A 22,456-nucleotide genomic window follows, 5' to 3' on the forward strand; every position below is an offset into this window, starting at 1 on the left:
GAGAGGACTCAATTTGTTCCTTAACGTGTGGCTGTTCGTAGACTTCAAAGGGGGCCCACCTTGGAGCGGTGCGACGGGCTCCACGGCTGCAAGCGGCCCACAGCCACTGCCATTCGTGGAGAACTTGAGTGGCCGTGGTTGTAGCCACTCAAGGTAAGGCTAGCACTCTTACCTGCAGGGCTGGGACCGGGGAATCCAACCCACGACCGTCTAGGACACGTAGAGGGTGACTTGGGCTGAGGAGTGGGCGGGGCCACGTGGGGGCGGCAACCAGACACAGAGGCCCCGCCTCCCGAGACGCCCTTCCGGCCCTCTTCCCTCCCCATCCCGAACTACGTAATGGACCATGTGAGGTGGGGGTGGGGGTAGGGAGCCCGGAGCACTACAGTCCCGCATGCTCGACCCCAAGCCTTAGTACCGATATGAACCGCCCTGTGTTGGGTTCCGCATCCTTTTCCCAGAGAAAGCGTGCAGCAAGACCAGAATCCGCCAATTTTTTTCCAAAGCCCCATTTTCTGAAAAACCTTAGGAGACGTTGGTATCCTTGTGAAAACATAAGATGATGATACTCTTTCACAACAGTTCTGGTTAAGGAATTAGGCCTCAAATGGCAATGGACTGGCAATGAAAACATAAGGCATCAGGTGGGGTGTGTGTGTGTGTGTGTGTGTGTGTGTGTGTGTGTGTGTGTGTGTGTGTGTGTGTGTGTGAATAGCTCAGGGGCAGGGCTTAAATTTACCTTGCCGGAGGCCTAGAAAGCCATCAACAGCACCGCCCCCCACCCCCCATGTGTATCACTTGAACCCACAAGTACCTTTCTGTTTCAAATTTCCTTGTGCGTTTGAAAGTGTGGGCTCTGAGAGAGTGAACTCTGGTGGAATATGTGAGCTGTTTGAAGACCTGGGGTTTTTGTTTTGTATGGTGCAAGTTAGGATTTCCTGATGGATGTAAACAGACGGAGATCGTCCTGAGCAAAAGATGACACGTGTCAGTGCTTCGTACAACTAGATTTAATAAGTTGTTATTACAGAAAAAAAAAGTCCAAACTACAAAGTTTAAGCAGTTAAGCGGTAGCTGCGAGCGCTCCACGTTCAGTCACAGTAGCGAATCCATACAAGCAGTGTTAGTCCAAGCCCCAGGGCAGAAGCCGAGGAAGGGTTACCAGCAAAAAAACAATCCAAGAGAACAGGTAGGAAAAGATACAGTACATTTAAAATTAGTCGTTAGTTGAAAATCAAATACAGAGATCTGAGCTGTGAACATCTAAAATCATGTCCATCATTGCCACGGCGAAAATACAAACACCTACTACTTTATACCCCCAACAGCACTAATGTCCAGGAGCAGGCATTCTCGTGAGCACCCAAACTCTCTGAGTCCCAATGAACTATTGTAATCTTACAAAGTCAACATAACATTCCTGGATCCACTTCCTGACCCACTCTGGGGTATAAAGTCAACGGTATCAATTATAAAATACTCTGGTGGGATGGAAACTATGGCAGCTGAGTTTGACAAGTTTGGATATTAGAAAAGAAAAGAGAAATGTTAGCAGACACAGCATACAAACCAGCGAGAGAGGATTGTCCATACACATAAGCCAGTTTTAACAAAAAGACACTTTTTTTTGTTATCACTAATCTGTGACTACCCTTTCATTCAAACCTGGCAAGCTGAGATGTCACAATACTCAAAATATCTAGGTAGGAGCTTTACCCAGTTAAATGCCACTTTGTTGCTAATATAATAGATAAAATGAAAACTAGCAGTTATTTGCTAATTGCATAAATGCAGTACACTGCATTAGCCCATGCCTCACTAACAAGCGATAAAACACAAGATATAGGCAGAGACCTACGCATAATCTATACCACTAAACAATAATTTCCCCAATTTCTCCTGTCCCTAATCATTTATTTGTAGTTAATGTAAAATTCCAACCAATAGGACCCAATTTGAGTTAAAATTTTACATCACAACTTGATCTAATCTATATATTATTTACAAAACTGAATACATAGAGCGAACCCAAGAGCCACCTCTGGACACACGCTTATCTGTTATTGATTGACCTCTCTCCACTTCAACAGAACTAGAAGAGGCCACCAACAACTAGCAGAAATGCACCATCTATGTAGAGCAAGTCCCTGGATGTTCTGTTTACACAACACCGGCTCTGCACTCAGATGTCTCTGCAGTAACTGCAGTGCCTTGGCAACAGCTGCCTTCCACAGTGCACACGGGGGGGGGGGGGGGCAGACGGTGTGGGGGGGGGACTGAAGAAGCAGCAGCAGGAAGGCAGACAGATCATGCACAGAGTGGCCCAATGTCACCCCAAGGAAAGGCAAGCAAGGGGCCCCATTACAGAGAACAGATGGGGAGTGAGAAAGATGCAGCTAACACAGACAGTGGTGACCCTGTGCTTCCCCAGGCCTGCTGCCAGCCCTGCCTGGGGACACATCAGGTGAGGCATTCAAGTCCTGCCGCATACAAGGTGGAGTCTTCTCACACATGTCACCACTGTGCATGAGAGTGAAAGATCTGGGGCGGAAGGCGGAAGGCACCAGCTCATACATACACTGACAGCAGTAGGTGGTGGATTCTCATTCTCTCTCTCTCTCTCTCTCTCTCTCTCTCTCTCTGTCTCTCTCTGTCTCTCTCTCTCTCTCTCACTCGCACGCACACACACACACACACACACACACACACACACACACACGAAGCACATTTTAGGGAAAGCACTGGACACTGCTGGCCGAGCTAGGCTTCACACCCAATGCTATTTCAGGAGGGGTGACTTCGTTATCTGGCCACGGATTTGGCTGCTTGGCTGCATCTGGTGTTGTATAAACCCACTGTGACATCCTTAGAGACCTGTACTGTGACATCCCTAGTCTTACACTGAACACTGTAATAAAGGAAAAGGCTTGTTGAGATCTCGCACGTTCTGCTCATTCTGTCGTTTTATTATCCAATTGTCCGTTACAGTCCCAGTCACGTTACAGAACCAACCGTTTCCACCCTTGTCATATTGTAAACCACATCGGCAAGTTAATACATAAAGCTTTGCATTTCAAAAAACTAGACACTTTAGTAACAATATTACAAAGGTTTTTAGCTTCAAAAATAACTGAAATGAAAAAAATAAACCTTTAAAGAATTAGCATCATAAAATTAATTTATTCCAAGTAAAAATACAAAATAATATTATGACGTTGACCAGATATGAAAGTCCCTCCCAGAAACAACTCTAGTAATGATTGAGAAAGCACTCCTTAAAGAAAATACGAAATAAAATGAAAAATATGTAAATATGTTTAATTTTTTTTCTTAGCAAAAAATCTTTCTAAAAATAACAATGAAAATTTGTCTCAGTACAAAGGCTACGTTACTATTGAAAAAATACCAGCATGAGGGAAAGGTACATATTTGACAGTAGAAAATGAGTTCTGTGAGTCACAATGTCTAAAGTCTGCAATGAAAATAAGTCTGCAATAAAGGTTTAGGCCTTTTTTCTTGTCTTTTTTTTCTATTTTTTATACAAACAGTACAAACAGTATTGCACATAACAACAAAGAGTCGAGGTTAGTTACAGCCTTCAAAAAATCCACTAGTTCAAGTGTCCCATCAAGGAAAGGCCACAGCAGGACCTGTGTTACCCAGGGGCTTCCCAGTCAAGTTGCAGGGCAGAACACCTCTGTGTTTTTTTTAAAAAATAATTTTTTTGAAGGACCCTCTCTTTTAATATAACATTAAGAACTTGGGGGGGGGGCACATTTATTTACAAAACAAAAGGGAACATGTTATAATTTAATAAACTAAAAAAGTTCTCTTTAAAAAAATACAAACAGAAGAGCTCTTTCACAGTCCTGGCCAGTCACACGATCAACACTTGATTATAAATATACAAATTAAGGGAAAGCAGTTTCCTCAGTCACAGCCCTCAGCACCAAGTGGAGTCTCTGACAACCTGGTCTCTGCGACACTGTGGCCTTCGCGCTAGCTTACACTGCGCAGTCTTCTGGCTCCTCTAGAGCTCAGGGTTATTTTAGTACATGAAAGAGGGGTGCTTCTTCCAAACATTTGCATGTTTCACATAATTAGGTAGATTTCTGTAGGTTAGATATGATCTTTAATATTATAGTTATAAAGCTCTAACTTCTTCATTTTCAAAAAACACAAATAAGCATGAAAAAAATAAAGTTACCCATCTGTTAAATCATTTTCTTGCAGAATTAAATTAATATATATTTTCTGAATAAACTTACTTAGAAAATATCATTTTCTTTCCTATATTTCAAAATTGAGGTATTGCAAAAGATCATGTCAGTCAGAAAGCATGCCTTTTTCCTTAGAAACAAACAAGCGAAAATCATCAGCCAACTTTTGAAAACGTTCTAGAATATAAAAAGTAGTAGTGCGTAACAAAATTTCCCATACAGATGAAAACAAAGTAAAACACAAACATAGAAAAAGGAACCAAAGCAAAGCAAAGCACATCTGGGCTGCAGGAAAGCAGTATTACCAAAGGGTCCAGGGGAAACCCGAAAGGGGGAGGGGTCTAATAGGCATCTTTTAATTCAGTAAAAAACTATTCTGTTTCTCCATTTTTTTTTTTTTGAAAACAAACTGTAGCTGGAGAGCCAGTATTCACAATTAAACACTGGAGAGAAAAAGAGAAAAAAAAGAACCAACTATAACAAAACCACACAACAGTAACTTCAAGACAGAACAAGGACATCACAGCACAAAAGACACATTGACTTCTGTCTACTCTGCAGTGCCACATCCAGTCAGATTGTCCCCAGAATGCAAAACAAAGGAAGAAGGGTTTAAAAAGCAAGCGTTACAGAGTCTTGCAATCACCACGTGTCTCCGTTACTCTCTGCAGCCCAGGAGTGAACACTAAAAGGTCCGCGCTAGCACGAGCAGGGCTTCACTCTAGTCAAGCTATACAGGATGCATCCAGGGAACTAAGCAGTGACCGTCTCACAGAAGGCCCCTCTGCCCAGGCTGGCTCGCTTGGTGCAGACATTTCTTTAGCATCACCCTTACGTGGCCTCCTTAGCTATGTGCCTCCGTGTCAGTCTGCCGACTTATTCTAGACACTGTGTGTGTTCTTAGTGTTTGTAAGCTGAGCTCTTTGGCTGTCTGGACAAGGTCTGAAGCTGGGTGAAGTGGTGCAAGCACCAGGAGAGGTCCTAACTCGGAGCTCGTGTGTTAATACACCAGTTATGAATGGTCACGCTCATCCACGGCTGACACGGCTTCAAACAGTTACGTTTGATCACAGTTAGACATAATCACTTTACTATATAAAATAAATTGCACAATATGTAACAGAGCACCGCAGTACTTCATCCCCCCCCCCCCCCCAGGGTTACTGGAAGAGCATCCTACACTAGGTTGTCTATTGGTTGTAATACTGGTCGCCCTGTTACAGGCTCTCGCTGTCCACGGGCAGTCCACCCACTGAGGCATGCCTTCCTCCCACAGATTACCAAGTCTTTGAGTGAAAAAGAAATTCTTTTTAAAAAAATGAGTATTTTATAGCTTATATAGATTCTTAATTTGTGCACTGTGGGAAGGTTTTATACTAGACATTGGATATAAAATTTATTGCATGCAGCAACCGCATTAAGTAAACATGCAGTCAGGAACGGCGGCCTCCGATGGCTCTCTCTGGTCTCATATGATCTCCCTCCGGCAGCTGGCTCTATCCCTAAACCACAAAAGTGTGTTGTTGGGTTCTTGTTTTTTGTTTTTAATTGATACCTTATCCTGAATAGAGTATTATGGTATCAACAATACCATTTTAATAGCAGCAAAAGCTATTGCAGCATAAATTTACATAACACTAAAAGATCTAACCCAAATCCTCAGCAAAACAAAAAATCAAACATGAAGGAAAATGAAAGACCCAGCTTGTGAGGTATCCATACACGTCAAAGTACAGAGCAACTACAGGCTTATTTTCATTAAGGGCTAACCTTACTCTACGTGACCCCACTATTGAGTGCTGATTGTAAAGTGTTTGCTACGTCGGCCTCTACGTACATGTGTGGCCTTTGGTAAGTCTTGTCCTAGGGGTGACTCTCTAAGTCTCTGAAAATAAGCGTGCTCCAGTCAAGACCAATCAGAGCAACGACAACACGACATCAAACACAGAGTCACAGACGTCAACCTGACGGCTGCGGATGAGAATGGCAGTCTACGGAACTGTGGAGGTGACAGACAGGTCAGGTATAAGAAATCAAGGTACCAAGCAGACAAGGTGTGAGTCAAAGGTGCAAATGGGTACCGTTACACACTCTGTGATTCTGCATTATACTGGACGTTGAGTTCAGTAATATGACTGTAAATGATAATAATAATAATAAAAAGACCCATTTCTTCTTTAAAAATCGAGAACGAATGCACAGATTTCCAGAACACCGTGAGCCCTGAGGCAGTGCCCTCTCTTCCTCCTTGTGATCTACTCCAGTACTTGTAGCTGTGGCGGCCTGGGGCTCAGCTCCAGCGGAACGGGACGTGCCGGGGGCGGTCGCCTCCCTCCTTCACCAGCGGTTTGTGGAACTCACGGCCGGCTCGGGAGTGGATGCTGGCCCAGCAGTATTCACAGTAGTACTGCAGACAGGTGACGTTGGCACAGAAGAATGGGGCAAACTTCCCCCCGCAGCGTGTGCCCTGACACTCGTCACACATCTGATCATCCAGCACGTACGGCTTCACTTCCACCTGGACCCAAAGAGGAGAGACAGGAAACGGGTCAGCAGGGCTTCCATCTGAAGCTGCGTGGGCTCGACTGGCTATCTCACTTGTAAAGCGCACAACCCCCACACACAGCTGTGCACCCATAGAGGGGACCGTGAGGCTACATCTGGCCTTGTGCAGAACAAAGAACACTCCAGAGAGAAAATGCTTCAAAGGCCACCAGCTTGAAAAGACATCCATGTAAGTGACATCCACTAGAAACAAACCTGATGGGGAGGTGGCAGGCTGAAGGGAGGCTTTGGGCTTCTGTTGTGATGGCAAGGCTTTTCAAACTGTCCTGATGCTATCCTGAACCCCCCTGGACTACAGGGGTCCTGGGGACAAGGGGACAAGGGGACAAGGGGCCATTCTGAGGTGTCACTGCAGAAGCAGGCTTCTGGCTCACTTGGATGTGGAACTACAACAGAAGCTTACGGCAGCTCTTTAGGGAACATTTAATGGACCAAACGAAGCCAAGCTACAGGACATGAAAGCCTTTCAAAACCAAAGAACACGCCTGCTTCCCTATACCTCTTTCCAGAGCCTAGAAGAGAGACTGACTTGTGAACTTGTGTCTTGAACATCACGAGGAGTAAGCACGGACTCTGATCAAGTCCCTCCTGCACCCGTGCTGGAGCCAGCCCCAGGGGAAGAGTGGCCTGGGTACTGGAGTTCAGTCTTGCCAGATGGCTCAACTGTCTGACCCCAGAAGCCCCTGTGAGGGCAGGAGCCAGGGAGCTCACCGAGGGTGTGGAAGAGGGGAAGCAGGCGGGGTGGGGACGTGGGGGGCTAGCTCAGAGGCTGGGGATTACCGCCGTGCTCCTCTCTGTAGGCTCACTGCTCGCTGTGAGCGCCTGTGTACAGGTCTGGCTAGCAAGGCAGACTTGGAGGGCCGCCATGAGAAGACTCACACCTTTGGCCACCCAAGGGGAAATGTCTCTACTGCTGCCCATCCCACCCCCAGCAGAGGATTGAGTAAGTGAGGAGACTAAAAAAACCCCTTCTCGTCATCTCTGTGTTAGGAGTCACGCACGCCTGCCTGGGCTCACAGCCAGAAACCTGTTCCTCTCATCTACACACCGGAGAACAAGACTTTTCCTACTTCCCAGAGTCCCTACAAGGAGGCCATGAAGTGGAGCCTGGGGCTCCCCACACAGGAGGCACAGCTGCAGTTCCTAGGGTTTCCTGAGGCCAGGCCATCGCACTCTGTGCTTGGATGTGCTTAGCGCCGGTGTCCACATCTGCCACCATGATCTCTGTTTTCTCTGGTCTAGTTCTCTCACATACCTGTGCCATCTCAGTAGTCCCTCACAAAGGCCTCCTCCTTGGTCAAAAGGTTCTGTACTGCCCACGGAGCTGAGCCCAGCTACCTCAGGGAAACAGTCGCTTCCTGTCTTCAGTGGCCTCAGTGGGAGCCAGTCTGTAGTCACAGGCTCCCTCTCTAGGGACTTCCCTAGCAGACTCTTAACTGCTCCCTTACAACGCCAAGACTGGCTTCAAACTCAAGGTCACCAGAGCTCAGCCACCTCCCACGCTGGTCTTCCCTGCCTCTGTCCAACTGAAAAGCCGTCTCGTGCCTGCTGTCAGCACGCTGAAGCATTGCGGGCCAGTGACACCCAACCACTATTTTCTTTTCTCTCTCTCACATAAAATCAACAATGTGCGTGTGCGCGGTATGTGCTATATACACTACTGTGTGTTCAGATGCATTGCCCACGAGTATGCCCGGAAGCTCGAGGACAAGGTGAGGCGTTCTGTTCCCCGCTTTATTCCTTTGACACAGGTCTCTCCCTGAACCTGAGCCCTACAAGCAGTCAGCAAGCCCAGGGAACCCCCTGTCCTCTCTCCTCCACCCAGTGCTAGGAGTACAGGATTATATTCCTGCAGAGATCCGAACTGAGGTCCCCACACTCGCACATCAGACACTTTACTTAATGCGACATCTCCCAAGCCAACCATTTTTTCCTTGATTTTGTGGAGCTTTGAATGAGAAAGGCTTCTATGAGCTCATATTTTGGAAGGACTGGGGGGAGTATCCTCATGAGGAAGCATAGCCTTACTAGAGGAGGCGTGTCACTGCAATGGGTTTTGAGGTTTTAAAAGCCCTCTAGACAGGCCCAGTGTCTCCCTCTGCCTGCTGCTTACAGACCAGGATGTAAAGGTCTCAGCTACTGCTCCAGGGCTATGCCTGTCTATTTGCTGCCATGAGGATCATGGACTGGCCCTCTAAACTAAGCAAGCCCCCACTTAAATGCTTTGCTTTTTTTTCTTTTTCCTTTTTTTAAATAAGAGCTGCCTTAGTCATGGTGTCTCCTCACAAGATTAGAATAGTATCTAAGGCAGCAGTGCTGGTTTGTTGTTTTGAGTCAGGGTCTCACTATATAGTGCTGGCTGGTCTAGAACTTGCTATGTAGACCAGTATGGCCTCAAGCTCACAGCCTCGGAATGCTGGGAGTAAAGGTGTGAGCCACCATGTCTGAAATCAACAATGTTAAAGTGTACAATTCAGTGTTGCCCAATACCTTGAGACCATGTGAAGACATTACCTAAGGTTACAAAGTGCTTCTGACAGCTCAACTGGAAATCCTGTACATATTTTCTACATCTTTATCTATTCTTGAAAGTCTACAGAAATGGGTCGCATATGTGAGATCTGTTTCATCTAGCTTTATCATGTTTTGAGCTTTTCTGTATGTACAGAGCTCCAGACTCCACCTGAGTACCATGTCATCCCCACTGCAGTGTGGAGGACACTCATTTCCTATGACTACGTGGTATTCCACTGCACGTTTTAACCAACTCTAACATTCTGTTTGCTAATCTGTTAGGGACATTGGGTTGTTTGTAAACTGCTGTGATTTGATTAGTCTGCTTGGAGAGTGCATACATGCACATCTGTGAGAGCACACACATCTGTGAGGGCATGCACATCTGTATCCACATCTGTGAGAGCATGCATATCTGTAAGGGCATGCATATCTGTATGCACATCTGTGAGGGCATGCACATCTGTGAGAGCACATACATCTGTAAGGGCATGCATATCTATATCCACATCTGTGAGAACATGCACATCTGTGAGGGCATGCATATCTATATCCATATCTGTGAGAGCACATATATCTGTAAGGGCATGCATATCTATATCCACATCTGTGAGAGTATGCACATCTGTGAGGGCATGCACATCTGTGAGGGCATGCACATCTGTGAGAGCATGTACATCTGTAAGGGCATGCATATCTGTATGCACATCTGTGAGAGCATGCACATCTGTGAGGGCATGCACATCTCTGAGAGCATGTACATCTGTAAGGGCATGCACATCTGTGAGGGCATGCACATCTGTGAGGGCATGCACATCTGTGAGAGCATGCACATCTGTGAGGGCATGCACATCTGTGAGAGCAGGAGCATCTGTGAGAGCAGCTGTTTCCAGTGTTTTAGGGTAGAAGCTTAGGGAAGAACTTAGGCAGACAGCATCTGATTTTAACTTAAAAAAAACTTACGTGTGTGATTTATAGATGTCTATGTGTGTGCATGTATGTGTGTACACGTCTCTTGGTAAAGCTGGAAGCTAGCAAGTCTCAGCAATTCTCCTGTCTCTGCCTTCCTTGGAGCTGGAATTACAGGCATTTGTGTGTAAGTGTATTACACAGGTGCTGGGATGCAAACTGGTCCTCATGACTGTGAGACAAGGGCTCTGAACTGCTGAGCCATCTCCAGATAGTCAATGTTTTAGTTTCTGAGGAACTCCCAAGTTCTTTTTCACAGCAACTATAAACTATTTTGCACTCCAGCTCACAAAATAGCAGGGTGCCAATTTCTACACATGTGACAATAATTCAGGCTCCATTTGTGGGTTATAACCATCCTGGTGGGGAAGATGTGGACTGTGGACTCACCATGGCTATGATTGGTATTTATTTAATAACCAAGGATATTTAACTTCTTTTCATCTGCTCGTTGATGGTTTGTATATGCTTGGCCCAGGGAGTGGCACTATTTGGAGGTGTGGCCATGTTGGAGTTGGTGTGTCGTCATGGGTGTGGGCTTTAATACCCTAGAGTCCTAGCTGCCTGGAAGCCAATATGAAGCTAGCAGCCTTCAGATGAAGATGTAGAACTCTCAGCTCCTCCTGTATCATGCCTGCCTGGATGCTGCCATGATCCTGCCTTGATGATACTGAACCTCTGAACCTGTAAGCCAGCCCCCAAATAAATGTTGTCCTTTATAAGACTTGCTTTGGTCATGGTGTCTGTTTACAGCAGTAAAACCCTAAGACACGCTCATTATTTATTTATTTTAGGGTAAGTGTGTGATCCATCTTCCTCAGTGTTCTTGGGACAGTGAAGGGCAGGTATGCACCAATACCCCAACCGCAAGCGTGGCCATGTACCTGTCCTCTATGGAGAAAGGCCTATTCAAATCTGTTGTCTTTCTGTCTTTGAGTTGGAGAGTTCTTTATATATTCTGGATTCAGCCTGGCCAATGCCTGTTCTACCCTGTAAGTTGCCTTTTCAGTGTTTGGACAGTGTTCTTTGATACAGAAAAGTAGGTCACACAGCACAGCTGAAAAGACAACGTGATGTGACCAGAATGGCTTTTCTGGCTACTCGACTGGCTTCCAGCAGCAGTCTTTGTGAGGGGTTTGCAGGATCTAGTCAGCTCTTTGGATCTTTGTGAAGACCTTCGTGCTGGGCACAGACAGGCCTTATTATCAGCTGCAATAGCTCTCCCTAAACCACTTTTCCAGAGGACAGGCTTTCCCCTTGATCTTGACTGAAGAGGTCTTGACTTAAACATGGCGATGTGCCAGGCATGGTCACAAGTGGATTCATCCATGTGGCATGTGTTCATAGGCTCACTGTCGGATTGCTAATTACCAGCCAGCATTACTACACAGTGGCGAGTAAGACACAGCTCCTCCCTAAAAGAGTTTTTGTGGCTAGACGGTGGCTCAGTGATTAAGATGAACGTCACACAGCATGAGAGCCTGAGATCCAGCACCCACATAAAGCCAGGCAGTAGTCATCTCCACATGGAAGATCTTTAGGGCCTGCTGCCTGTTAGCCTAACCAATTAGTGAGGTAAAGGGTTAATGAGACACTCTGTTTCCAAAAAATAAGGTGGAGAGTAATGACACCCCCAACACATCAACTTCAGGCCTACACACACACACACACACACACACACACACACACACACACACGAACATGTACACCCCCAAATAAAATAGTAAATTGAATCAGGCAGTGGTAGTAGTGGTGGTGGTGGCGGTACATGCTTTTAGTCCCAGCACTTGAGAAGCAGAAGCAGGTAGATTTCTGAGTTGGAGTCAGCCTGGTCTACAGAGTGAGTTCCAGGACAGCCAGGACTACACAGAGAAACACTATCTCAAAACAAACAAACAAACAAATATACTAAATTGAATCACTAACATAAAATAAAAGTTTCCTAAAGGCATTCATTCCCCAAGTCTCTGTAGTTTCTGGCATATCCCAACACCATCTGACTATTTTCTAGTATTTTGGGTGATTATCCAAATTAACTCTACTTTTCTTTTTTCTTTTCTTTTTTAAGATTTATTCATTATTACACATAAGTACACTGTAGCTGTCTTCAGACACACTGGAAGAGGGCATCAGGTCTCATTATGGATGGTTGTGAGCCACCATGTGGTTGCTGGGAATTGAACTCAGGACCTTCAGAAGAGCAGTCAGTGCTCTTACCCGCTGAGCCATCTGTTCAGCTCCTCTACTTTTCTTTTCCTTTTTTTTCTGTCCCTCTATCTTTTCTTGATAAAGAGATAAAATAGAAAAAAAGCTGGTCTCTCTGTCGGCCACCTAAATCACTTAGTTTTAGGGTATCAATTCAGCCATGACACTGATGACATCAGCATGGTAGGAACTGAACTCCCACAAAAGCCCAAATTCCCAAGTCCTAGGTAGAGCCAACCACACAGTCAAGTTGACCTTCTATTTCTAGGAGACTCAAGGACACAGGACATGAGCATGACATACAGAAATAGTTAGATCCACTACCATATGGGTTGACCAGGCCCAAGGACACAAAGTACCGGTGGTACAGTAATGCTCTCCGACAGGTAAGGAGAGCTGAGACAGAGCCTTGAATAGGAAGAGACTGCAGTAAGCTAATTATGAATTCTACAGACCAAAAGAATGTCAGACATCACAAAAATGATCTCAATGCTTGCTTTGTCTCTAGTGATCAAGATACTGACCTCCCAAATTAAGTAGACAAAATGCAGGAACTCCGAGAGGCAGAGAAAAGTCACTAGGGAGAGCATGAGCAGGTGCGGACTCCTCCCTGTGCGGGAGGGTTTGTAGTAATGAGGTGAAGCCCTGGCTCAGGTCAGCCGCAGTGTGGCTTATGTTCTAAAAGCTGTATTAAGGGTGACCACAACTGTATACCCTTGACAAGAGCTATCACTCAGATAAGCCAATCAGATATCTAGCCATCCTGGGGCACGTAAGGGATGCATCCAGGTGGCTGGAAGCCAAAAAAAGCAAAGATTGCAGATGGTGAAGTGCAGGTGGACAAGCCGGGGGAAAGAGGCCAAACGTAGACATGAACCAACCAGAAATGGATGTGAGGCTCGTCTCTGGTCATAATCATGTTGGCATGACTTTAGAATGGGGCAGGTCAAGTCATCTCCATCAGAGCCACACATGGAATTTCCAAGGTAGACACTGGTGGGGGTTGGAAGGGGGTAGGGAGGTGTGACAAGTAGGAACACATCAGATTCTTTAAGTACACTATGTGAGGGTTAGAAGAGAGCAGTGTTGTTGACACCTCAAGTTTAATATAATTGGAAAATATTCGAAAGTTAAGGATTAGGTATAGTGGTCCCTGTTTCCATACTGGCCTTAATGTGATTAGGGTATTCCATGATCAGGCCATGAAAGGCCCCTAGATCACTTAGTAGGTCATTTCCTATCATCTTGAACAACATGTCTTCTTCTTCTTTTTTTTTTTTTCCCCGAGACAGGGTTTCTCTGTGTAGCCTGGCTGTCCTGGAACTGACTCTGTAGACCAGGCTGGCTTCGAACTCAGAAATCCGCCTGCCTCTGCCTCCCAAGTGCTGGGATTAAAGGCGTGCGCCACCACGCCCGGCACAACATGTCTTCTAAGAAGAAACATTTAATGGGAGCACCTTTAACATAATGCACTCAAAACTTGGCTCGAAACAGAGACTCTATCCAGACTTAAAACCACACAGCCCCATTAATACTCCCACTAGTTACCATATCCACCCAGCACTAATGCAGGTGCCCTGCTAGTTACCATAGCCACCGAGAGCTAATGCAGGTGCCCTGCTAGTTACCATATCCACCCAGAGTTAATGCAGGTTTCCCACTAGCAGGCTGGCCAGGAATAACTAAATATAATGCTAAGTTTCAACTGTCTGTGAGTTGAAATCCCACCACTTAAAAAGCAGATGGCAGATGCCTAGGAAATGAAAGGAGTGATGTGCAAATAGATTTTTGCTAGCAACAAAAATCACCCACAACCTTCCAGATATAGCAAATTCACAGTTATTAATTTTAGAGATGCCCTGGGATAGACTGAAAAAAATCCGTATGGGGAATGGATTGGATTTTATTTTCTTTTGCTTTATAAAGGATAATAATTCTTACCATTTTTACAGTCTCAGGTACTAGGAGGTGAAAGGTTTAAAATGATCCTGATGTCATCTCCACAGTTCAAAATGCCTGATTACACAACATGGACCTCTGTGTTTTATTGGGCGTGGAGCTCTGTGAGGTCTCTGGCTTTAAGATCATTGCTTTAGACATAATGCATTTGAAAAATTCACTTGTGTACTGTGCCATGGCATGCTCACAGAGGTCAGAGAACAATCTGTGACAGTTGACTGTCCTTCCACCATGTGGGTCCCAAGGATGGAAGTCAGGTCATCAGGCATAGTGGTAGTTGTGTTTCATGAAAGACAGAAGAAAACCCACCTAGCAGCGTCCCTGAAAGCATCTGGGCTACTCCTGTCTTGCTTCTCCATGCTGCTTGGGAATGGGATTCAGATGTGAACGTAAATCAGCTAAGACTGTACCGCGTGGAGGACAAAAACCAAGACATTTGGTTGAAGTCTGGGAGCTAGATGACTGTCACAGTGTCTAGGCACAGAGCACGCTGGCTGAGCTAACTCAGGCCTGTTTCCTTTACCCCAGTGGGTGCTTATACAGCTCTTCCATGTAAGAATAAGCACCCGCCAAGAGACTGCTAGCTGGCTACCGCCACCTACCTGTAAGTTTGGAGACCCTGAGTATTGTGCTAAAGTAAACAGCTAGGAAAATGACGATGGTCTTTCTGGCTGGTCATCCCATAAGCCACATCTATACTCAAGTACGAGCTGGAAAGAGAGACATTGTTTTGATGCAGCTTCTTACGGTGCTGCTCTCAAAGTTGTGAGTCTTCTGCCTCAGCCTCCTGAGTAGCTGGAATTAAAAGGCCTGCACTACCATTTATAGCAAGGAGACCATATTCATCCTGCTAAAACAGGGTATTCACACTAAAAATGACTGGCAAGCCTTGAGACCTGGAGAGACAAGTGAGGAGAAGCCAAAGTTCACAACTAGCAAAGAGAGCCTTGACAGAAAGGTCCCACGCCATTCCAAAATCTCACTGGGCCACACAAGTCAGTTAGTTCCCTTTAAAAGACTTTCTAATCAGCGGCTGTGAGAGCCTCTGGGCTTCAGAAGAAGCCCACGGTGCATTAGTTCATTGGTTTGGGGGTGCTGATTCCTCCCCAGAGGACCCACATAGACACAGCTACAGCTATAGTCAGGAAGTTTTTAAACCAGATCAGAAGGGACAAGTCCTAGCAGTGAGATACAGGATCACAGACCTCAGGTCCCAGCAGAAAGCACCTGAAACAAGTCCTCTAAACCCTCAGACCTCTTGCTATTGAGTCATTTTATATACTCCAGGCCAGAATAAATTGTAATATCAACACTGCACTTAGTATGGCAACTAGGTCATCCTAATCTTCAAGGAGCTAAAAATACAGTGCTCTCAGCAAAGTCAGGCTCCGTATGCTTCCAGTAAAGAAGATTAAAGACATGAGCTACTTAAGGTGCTTGCAGAAGAAAGGGACAATAGCACCTCATGAAATGAAAAGGGGGTTGTTTTAAAGAATGTGGAAGCAAGCAGTATGTGCTTAGCTGTTACAATGTTCTTTAAACCAAACTATTTTTTAAAAGCCCCAATTTGGTTAATTGACATTCAGTGTCTCTAGCCCTCAATACTAAGCTAAAATAGTAAAGAAAACATTCGTCAATGGGATTGTGCCTGTAGCTCAGTTGGTAGAGTATGTGAATAGCACGTAGAGAGTTCTGGCTTTAGTCCCTGGCACATGCCTGTCATCCCAACACCAAGAAGACGGAGGCAGGGGGGTCAGAAGTTCAAGATCAGCTTGGCTCCAACCAAGTTTGAGGCTGGCCTGGGGCATAGGGGAACACAGACAGAGGGGCTTGTCGGGATGAGAGGGAATGAGAGGGTAACAACGGCTAAAGCAACCAGAGCACATACACGTGGGCTAGAGACGGCTCAGTGACTAGCTATGTGCACTAGAGAGAGTTCAGTGGTTAGCTATGTGCACTGGGCTTCTAGAGGACAAGTTCTATGCCCAGCGCCCATGTAGGACAGCTCACATTACATACAGGTGGGAAGTCATCAAGGAACAAAGTAAATAAAAATAATATGGAGCCAGTTTAGATGCCTTAGAAAAAAAAAGCCCCAGATAATCTCAAGTAACCAAAGAAAAGAGGTTAAGTTTTCAGGCGGGGACACGGCTCCATGGTGAAACTCACACCTGGTATTAAAGAGGCCCCAGGTTAGATCACTAACGTCACAAATACATCAGAAACTAAAGGCTATCAACTACACCTTCAATGTCCTGTCATCATAGACATGCCCAGAATGTTCTTGCCTTGCCCAAATAATCTGTACCTGGAAAGGCTACAGCAGGTGAAACAAAGGAAGGAAGGAAGAAAGGGAGGGAGGAAGGGAGGGAGGAAGGGAGGGAGGGAGGAGAGGGAGGAAGGGAGGAAGGGAGGAAGGGAGGAAGGGAGGAAGGGAGGAAGGGAGGAAGGGAGGAAGGGAGGAAGGGAGGGAGGAGAGGAAGGGAGGGAGGGAGGAAGGAAGGGAGGAAGGGAGGGAGGGAGGGAGGGAGGAGAGGAAGGAAGGGAGGGAGGAAGGGAGGGAGGAAGGGAGGGAGGGAGGAGAGGAAGGAAGGGAGGGAGGGAGGAAGGGAGGGAGGAGAGGAAGGAAGGGAGGGAGGGAGGAAGGGAGGGAGGAGAGGAAGGAAGGGAGGGAGGAAGGGAGGGAGGAAGCAAGGGAGGGAGGGAGGGAAGAAAGGATTGAGGATGGAAAAATAATCAACTGTGTATTAAATTGTGTTCTTCTTTCATGTAATTTGAACATGAAAGGAAAAAAGTTAAAAGCAGTATTTTTTTCTTTTTTTTTCCTTTTTTCTTTTCTTTTTTTCTTCAAGACAGGGTTTCTCTGTGTAGCCCCATATGTCCTGGAACTCACTCTGTAGTCCAGGCTGGCCTTGAACTCAGAAATTCGCCTGCCTCTGCCTCCCAAGTGCTGGGACTAAAGGCGTGCGCCACCACGCCTGGCTTAGTATTTTTTCTAGAACATTATTCTCCATACACAATATATCTTAGAAGAGTCCTATGATAAAAAATTGTGAATATTTATGAAAATGTCACAATGAAATCATTATATGTTATATGCTAATTAAAATTTTTAATTTATTTTTTATAACTTTTAAAAAAATTTTAATTTATAATGGGGAAACTATTTGTGTGAAAACATGTCTCTTTCTTGGTTGTTTACTATGAAGTTAACATGTTAAAAATTCTAATATGTCCTACATAAACTAGATACCTAACTACCTTAAGCAAGCATTTTCAAACTTTTTTGATGCTTAAACAGATTTTTAAACAAAAGATAGATTTAAAACAAATCCCTGGACTCATGGTTCATGGAACACACTTTATGTAGAAATGGTAGACTAGAGAGCTAATCACAGTGACATCCTGGATAGGCCAGACCTGCCTTCACAAAGTCCTCCTGCTTAAAAACTGAAAATCAACACATTCGTCCCTCGCCTGAAATTTGTGATTCCATTTATTATGCAAAATTCTAATTATAGCCTTTAATAAACAACTCCCAGGTGATCTCTGATACCAACCATTCAGAGTCACAGAAATCAGTGTGTTATCAGTGCTACTAAATGTGGACAGTGTTTTATGGTTTTCAAAAAAGCTCGCTCGTTCTCTCTCTCTCTCTCTCTCTCTCTCTCTCTCTCACACACACACACACACACACACACACTCAAGGCAGTGGGGAGCCACTGTTCTTTTAAGATATATAGCAGAGCTAGGGAGATGACTCAGTGGATAAGGTGCTTATTGAACAACTCTGAGGACTGGATTTGGATCTCAGGAAGCCACACATGGCAACTGCCTGTAATTCAGAGACAAGAGATTCTTGGAACAAGCTGGCCAGGTCTGCTAGGTGGATTGGTAAGCTGCAGGTTTACTAAAAGACCCTGACTCAATAAACCAGGTGAAGAATGACTGAGAAACACGACCTGATGCTAACTGCGGGCCTCCACACACATGCACACATACATGCAAGCATGTATACAAACCACACCCACGTTTGCACACCATAAAACAGGTCTGTTAGTACTAGAATGAAGACCTTACATTGGCTGGTTCTAATCTATATCCTTCTCGCTAGGGAAAAAGCTTTTCTGGGTTGAGATGGCAGAGCTTACCCAGTGTCTACCCACAGCACTGCTCAGGCCTCCCAAAGCCAGCTTAGGCTCAGATTCTGACAGACTACTCATGTCAATCCAGTCAGCGATTTTTGCTAGACTGTGATTCAACTGACCTTTATAGTCTTTATACCGTTTTATAGTCATCATATAAAGCAGACAAGAGAGTAGGAAAACCCCATGAAAAAGAGTCCCCATTTTTAGTGGCTTCCTTTCCCCATGGTAGCAGGAATCCCTTAGGTGTGAGTGACACAGATGTGAACTATGCGGAGGACTGGATTGCAGGGCTTTCTAGGCCTGGAAGCATTCATTTGTCATTACTTCTAAAAACACCATTAAAACAGACAGGAGCCCAGAGATCATCTTCCGCTCTTGTTATACTTAGGTAGTTTAGACTGGTTCAGTTTTTTTTTACACACACACACACACACACATATTAAAAAGAATAAAAGCAAAATTTAATACAAATTTCCACTCTAGTTAAGGTTCAAAAATCTTTTCATTACCTGAGAAAAGATACTGACTAGAAAAGCATTTCTTTCCAAACAAGATAGAAAAGAAAACCTTCCAGTCTATTAAATGGAAAGTGAGAAGGGAACTTGAAATCCCTACTAGTGTGTCTTGGCTAACATCCAAACAGTGCTGACACTGAGGCCTAGGTTAAATGTTTTTAGTGCTATCTTCACTAAGCACTTCCCTTCAACTAAGGACTACACAGGTGCTAAAAGAGGGGGGAGGGCAGGGGGATGATAATTAGCCGTGAACATAAGGTGAGGCATAGTTTAAGTGGGCCAGGTTCATCAATAATACTAATAACATCTGTGTGCCCAGCAAGCGCCCAAACCACCCATCCATCTGGTCCTTCCTTCATCTCTGGAACACACTGGACACTTAGGCAGGTGGTCTTATTACCACAGAACCCTCTGACCTTCCTTAAGGTCACACTACAACGGAGGAAAAGTCAGTCCTCAAGTTAGTAGAGCAATGATTCTCCATAGAGTAGAGACATGAGTGAGCATAACTGATTATACCCTAAGGGCCAGAGTCTGGAACATATCCTTAGACCTTGTCTACAAAAGATGTAAAAATCAAAATAACTGCCAAAAGCACAGGAAATCTTCAAACATATCTTGCTAGTGCTCTAGGACATCCAGAAACACACTGGAGCTGTCCCAACAATTCTCCATATCCTTTGTTCCACGCAGTAGACATTCTTGAAAAAGTTATTTAAATACTGAAACAAGTAAAAGTCATTTGTTGTAGTCTATCCGTCCGTCTGTCTGTCTATCTATCTATCTATCTATCTATCTATCTATCTATCTATCTATCTATCTATCTATTTTTGAAGACAGGGTTTCTCTATGTAGCCTGGCTGTTCTGGACTTGCTTTGTAGACTAGGCTAGCCTCAAACTCAAGAGATTCTCCTGTCTCTGCCTCTCAAGTGCTGGGATTAAAGCATATACTACCAGCACCCAGCTTTCTTTTCATTTATTTTGAAGAATGTCTCACCGTGCAACTCACGTGGACCTCAAACTCACTACATAGCCTAGGCTGGTTTTGAACTTTCCTTCATTGCCCTCCCCGGATCATATGCACCTAACCAGTGGTTCTCAACCTGTGAGTTGTGACCCTTTTGGCAAATCTCTATCTCCAAAAATATTTATGATTCATAACAGTTATAAAGTAACAATGAAAATCATTTTATAGTTGGGGGTCACTACAACATGAGGAACTGTATTAAAGGGTTACAGCATTAGGAGGTTTGAGAACCACTGTGCTAGACAAAAACAAACTTAATAAGAGACCTATGGGCTTTTTGTTTTGTTTCTGTGTTATGCTTTTTCAAGACAGGGTCACAGGTAGCTCTGGCTGTCCTGGAATTCGCTTGGTAGACCATACTGGTCTTGAATTCAGAGATCCGCCTGCTTCTGCCTCCCAAGTGCTAGGACTAAAAGTGTGAACCACCACCACCTGGCAGGACCTATGATTGTTAAAGTTAGGTTTGAGCCTTTATGGACAAAATGAGTTTGAAGAATATTTGGATCCTTAAGGGCGAGGTCCATGTGGCTCCATGGTAGAACCCGTTCCCTAGCACTGCACAGAAGGAACAAGTGGACAAATGACCAACAGAGTACTCGGCCTGAGACAAGCAGTGTGGCTGAGGAGCCTCCAAAGCTGAAGCAGCTCTGCCTTGCTAGTTACCTCAAGGAACTCTCTGAACATCTAGTCTACCCTGTGGTTGGTCAGGCCTATGGTTAATAAGGTTTAATACACTATTAAGTATCAGAGAACACTTTTATGATATTTAAAGTAGCAAAATCTATTTTTATTACTCAAGTGAGAATCTTAACGAAGCAGAAAAGAGAAGCCAAGAAAAGAGTGTGTGGTGGACAGACAGATATGCCGAATGTTGGAAGAAAGGGATTCAATCATTAGATCCCTCTCTGATGGATATGCAACTGTCCACTGCATGTCATATTCAGAGTACACAGCAGCTACCCTAAAGGACAGCCACTGCCTGTGTGGACTGTACAGTCTCTAGCAGAGTAAGTGCATTTTAAGCAAAGCATGATTTCCTTACCTGATGCTCAGTGTCACAAGGGTGAGCTCTGTGGGCAGAGCTTTGAGATCCAATGACTAAATGATTTCTAAAATTACCGCAATGATGGTGAGGCCTGAAGGAAAGGTATTAGTCAGATCATTGGAGGTTTGACCCTGAGAGATGGAGAACAAGGCCCGCTATGGCTGGCTCAGGATAAGGAAGGTGGGGAAGGAAGGCAAGTGTGTAGTGTATGAAGAGTCACTTAGGAAAGTTTAAGGTTTTTTTTTTGTTTGTTTTAATCTTCATCCAAAAGGCAGTAGAATGTAACCAAACGGTTTAAATAGGGAAGTGATTTATTTTAAGTTATGAGCTTGTTAGAATATTCCAATTGCTTTAGATGGGCCAAAAGAGGAGACAGATGACTATAACCTCAGCACCCAGTGGGCTGAGGTTAGAAGACTGTAAGCTTGTGGACAACCTGGGAGGCCTGTCTCAAAGCAAAACAAAAGCAAAAATAGAAGAATAACAGCGATAGACTCTATACGATCAGTGAGAGACAGCCCATTCACCCGAATTTATTCTACACACAATCAAGCTCTTTCCTGTACCAGATGCTCCCTGTACATACATGTCAGAGTCGAGATCAAGACGGGGGGTCTGTAAGGACTGCCAGTCATGGCCCATCAGTCCTGCAAGTCCTCTTGTGGCTAGACATGCCACAGCAGTAACTCATTGTCCTGAGGATGTAGTAACTCCTTCAACAAAGGATGCTGTCACATCTACAACAGGGTTCAGTACTTTGTTCCTGACTCTGAAGAGCACAATTAAGTAAGCAGGCTCCTCACCTGATGAGCCAAGTGAATACAGAGGATACAGGCAGTATGTGTCTGCTCCCTGTAGAGCTGATACACAGCGGATTCTCTTACCACACTCACAAGGTTGGATGTGAAAATATCTCTGTAGTCTAAACCCCATCTTGGTGACAGGTGCACAATGGTACAAATATACTAAAGATATTTGATTTTGTTGTTGTTTTTGTTTTTTGAGACAGGGTTTCTCTGTGTAGTCCTAGCTGTCCTGGAACTCACTCTGTGGACCAGGCTGGCCTCCAACTCAGAAATCCACCTGTCTCTGCCTCCCAAGGGCTGGGATTAAAGGCGTGCACCACCATGCCTGGCTTGAATTTGATTCTTAAATAGGGTAATTATAGATATGAATGCCATAAAACAGCTAAATAAAGCTGTAATGACCCATCTGTCCTCAAAGATCGTAAGATTAATGGTTGAGTGACAGGAAAGTGAAGTGAAGGAGACAGAATTGATTGTTTCAA

The 22,456-nt window shown here is 44.8% G+C and overlaps 1 protein-coding gene across 20 annotated transcripts in view; it reads right to left on the bottom strand.

Moving 5' to 3' along the window:
* Nucleotides 1-991: 991 nt before the first annotated feature.
* Nucleotides 992-22,456, bottom strand: part of Cpeb3 (cytoplasmic polyadenylation element binding protein 3) — a 188,280-nt gene continuing 166,815 nt past the window's right edge. For 8 of the 20 annotated variants that reach the window (NM_001290827.1, NM_001290828.1, NM_198300.3 and 5 more), the window contains one exon: nucleotides 2,942-6,738. In NM_001290827.1, coding sequence (NP_001277756.1) covers nucleotides 6,511-6,738 — 228 coding nt within the window. In that variant the 3' untranslated portion in view covers nucleotides 2,942-6,510. Of the gene's footprint in view, nucleotides 6,739-22,456 lie in introns of all 20 variants that reach the window. The other 12 variants (XM_006526830.4, XM_006526839.4, XM_006526833.4 and 9 more) reach the window with 3 other exon arrangements.

Source organism: Mus musculus, chromosome 19 (genome assembly GCF_000001635.26).
Source record: "Mus musculus strain C57BL/6J chromosome 19, GRCm38.p6 C57BL/6J".
In the NCBI taxonomy this organism is placed as follows: Eukaryota; Metazoa; Chordata; class Mammalia; order Rodentia; family Muridae; genus Mus; species Mus musculus.